General features: G+C 41.7%; 1 protein-coding gene across 1 annotated transcript in view; it reads left to right on the top strand.

Moving 5' to 3' along the window:
• LOC119595752 (arylsulfatase B-like) overlaps positions 1-2500 on the top strand; it is a gene marked incomplete at its 3' end in the record, with an annotated part of 5592 nt that overhangs the window by 288 nt on the left and 2804 nt on the right. Inside the window, exons 1-5 of the mRNA XM_037944886.1 lie at positions 1-7; positions 254-381; positions 822-985; positions 1934-2037; positions 2237-2397. The exon at positions 1-7 is cut by the window's left edge and continues 288 nt beyond it. Of these exons, the coding sequence (XP_037800814.1) occupies positions 258-381; positions 822-985; positions 1934-2037; positions 2237-2397 (553 nt within the window). The remainder of the gene's footprint in view (positions 8-253; positions 382-821; positions 986-1933; positions 2038-2236; positions 2398-2500) is intronic.

Here is a 2500-nt window from a genome sequence, read left to right as displayed (position 1 = left end):
GGACCTTGTGAGTAAATTGGTCTGATTTTATGTTGTTGGTTTGGGCAAGTGTTTGATTTTCACTTGTTAAAGTTTACTCTCATTGCAAAGGAATGTTAGAGATCAGCGTAAATGCGAAGCAGGGTGCATTAGCACCTATCATTACGGCTCTGAAATGAATGTTTATTAATAATTTAATAGATCAGAACACATCCCTCCTATCGGTACAAAATTTACCTTAAAATGTCTCCAATCCCTAACCACTCGCTGACAGGATCATGAGGAGTAGAACATGGTGTTTCATGGTGCTTTCCCTGACGGCGATCGGGGGAGGTTCTAGCGACGCTGCTCCTCCGCCTCAAGGTCAACCTCACCTCGTCCTAATTGTCGCTGACGACCTGGGTGAGTCATCCTCAGTAGGGTGTTTGTTGTCTGAAGGCCTTTCTTTTCTTTTCTTTGTGATTTTAATATTTATTCGACGGATGTGATGTGATTATTCATTTGTGGATAGGTGGGTGTTTATGTGTGTGTGTGTGTGTGTGTGTGTGTGTGTGTGTGTGTGTGTGTGTGTGTGTGTGTGTGTGTGTGTGTGTGTGTGTGTGTGTGTGTGTGTGTGTGTGTGTGTGTGTGTGTGTGTGTGTGTGTGTGTGTGTGTGTGTAATTATATGCGCATGTTTGTGTATGTGTATTTATGTATGTATGTATGTATGTATGTATGTATGTATGTATGTATGTATGTATGTATGTATGTATGTATGTATGTATGTATGTATGTATGTACGTACGTATGTATCCATGTGCGTACACGTAATAATCTATACAAAACCCCCTTAAACCAACAGGCTGGAACGACGTCTCCTGGCACAACCCTCAAGTGCTCACCCCCAATCTGGAGAATCTCGCCCGAACAGGGGTCATCCTCGAACAGTCTTACGTCCAGCCGATCTGCACGCCGACGAGGTCAGCGCTTCTCACAGGGCGCTACCCTTTCACGCTGGGTAGACAGGTTAGCGCTGATTATTAAACTGGATACTTTGTGGCTTTGAGATCTGAAAAAAACTTTATTTTTGTTAAAGTTGTATCCCTTTTCCTTTTCTTAGTGACGTATTTCTTTTTTTTTTCTCTCTTGGTTACGTATCCCCTCTCTATTTCGTTGTGAAATATTTCCTTTCTTTGTCTTAGTGGTGTATCCCCTTCTCTATTTCTTAGTCGCCTATTTCCTTTTTTTTCTTCTTAATGGCGTTTTTCTTCTGTTTTTCTTACTGACGTATCCCCTCTCTTTTCCATACTGACATATTCCTTTAGTTTTACCTACTGAGGTATTTCCTTTCTTTTTTTTCTTAGGGCGTCTTCTGTACGCGCCATAAAAGTTAATCCAGTATTAAAGTTTAAGCCAGATCTCTAATGCGCATGCGCAATGGCAGCGTCCAGGATTAAATTTAATTCACCTCCGGACCAGACTTTACTTTTGAGCTTAATCTTAATCCTGCACATGCGCAGAACGAGCTACTTAATCCCACCAATCATGTATTAATACGTCATGACAACGTCAACCAACTCATAAAAAAGATGGAGTTGAGTTGGCATTAATATTTATAATAAACAATAACGAAACAAATTCTGTTTTCATGTCAAAGATGAAAATTCATTAATATATATTTTTATAAGTTGTGGGATATTCAAACTGCAGCTGTAACTCTCAACATTAAAAAGAAAAACGAAAAGAAAACCCCACAGAGAATTCCAGAGTTTACAGACAGAGCTCTTAATAACATCACGATTAGGTTTCAAATTCAAAGTACAAACTTCCTGATTCTTTAATCAATAGTGTTTTCACAACCGCTTGGACATTCGATCTTTTTTTTTAGTGACGTATCCCATCTCTTTATCTTACTAAGGTATCCCCTCTCTTTATCTTAGCGACCTTTATCTTTCCCTTTTTCCCAATCTTCAGCATGGCGTGTTGTGGCCGAAGGAACCCACGGGCCTCACCCTGAAAGCCACCCTCCTTCCAGAGTCCCTGAAGAAAGTGGGTTATTCCACTCACGCCGTTGGCAAGTAAGTAGACTGTGTTTCCTTTGTTGTTATCTGTGCTGGTTTATGTTTCTCTTTGTCAGCTATGATCCCGGGTTATAGTTTTTTTGTTTTTCTTGGGGTCTATGGTTTACGTCTCTCTTTATCAGCCATGTCCCTGTCTATAGCATTAAGACTCCATACATGCCCTGAAACTGAAGACTGGCACCCTCGTTCACGGCAGATGGCATCTAGGATTCTGCAGCTGGCGTTACACTCCAACCAGGAGGGGCTTCGACACCTTCTACGGCTACTACACGGGCGCCGAGGACTACTTCCATCACTTCCGACTTCAGATGGGCCGGAAGGAAATGCCAAACTTCGTGAAGTATCCGTCACATAAAAGTAAGAATTCGTATTCAATATGCATACACACACGCGCGAGCACACACACACACACACACACACACACACACACACACACACACACACACACACACACACACAC

The sequence above is a fragment of the Penaeus monodon genome, chromosome 36 (assembly GCF_015228065.2).
Source record: "Penaeus monodon isolate SGIC_2016 chromosome 36, NSTDA_Pmon_1, whole genome shotgun sequence".
NCBI lineage: Eukaryota > Metazoa > Arthropoda > Malacostraca > Decapoda > Penaeidae > Penaeus > Penaeus monodon.
The sequence above is the reverse complement of the archived record's forward strand: the minus strand, read 5'-3'. Positions and strand labels throughout refer to the sequence as shown.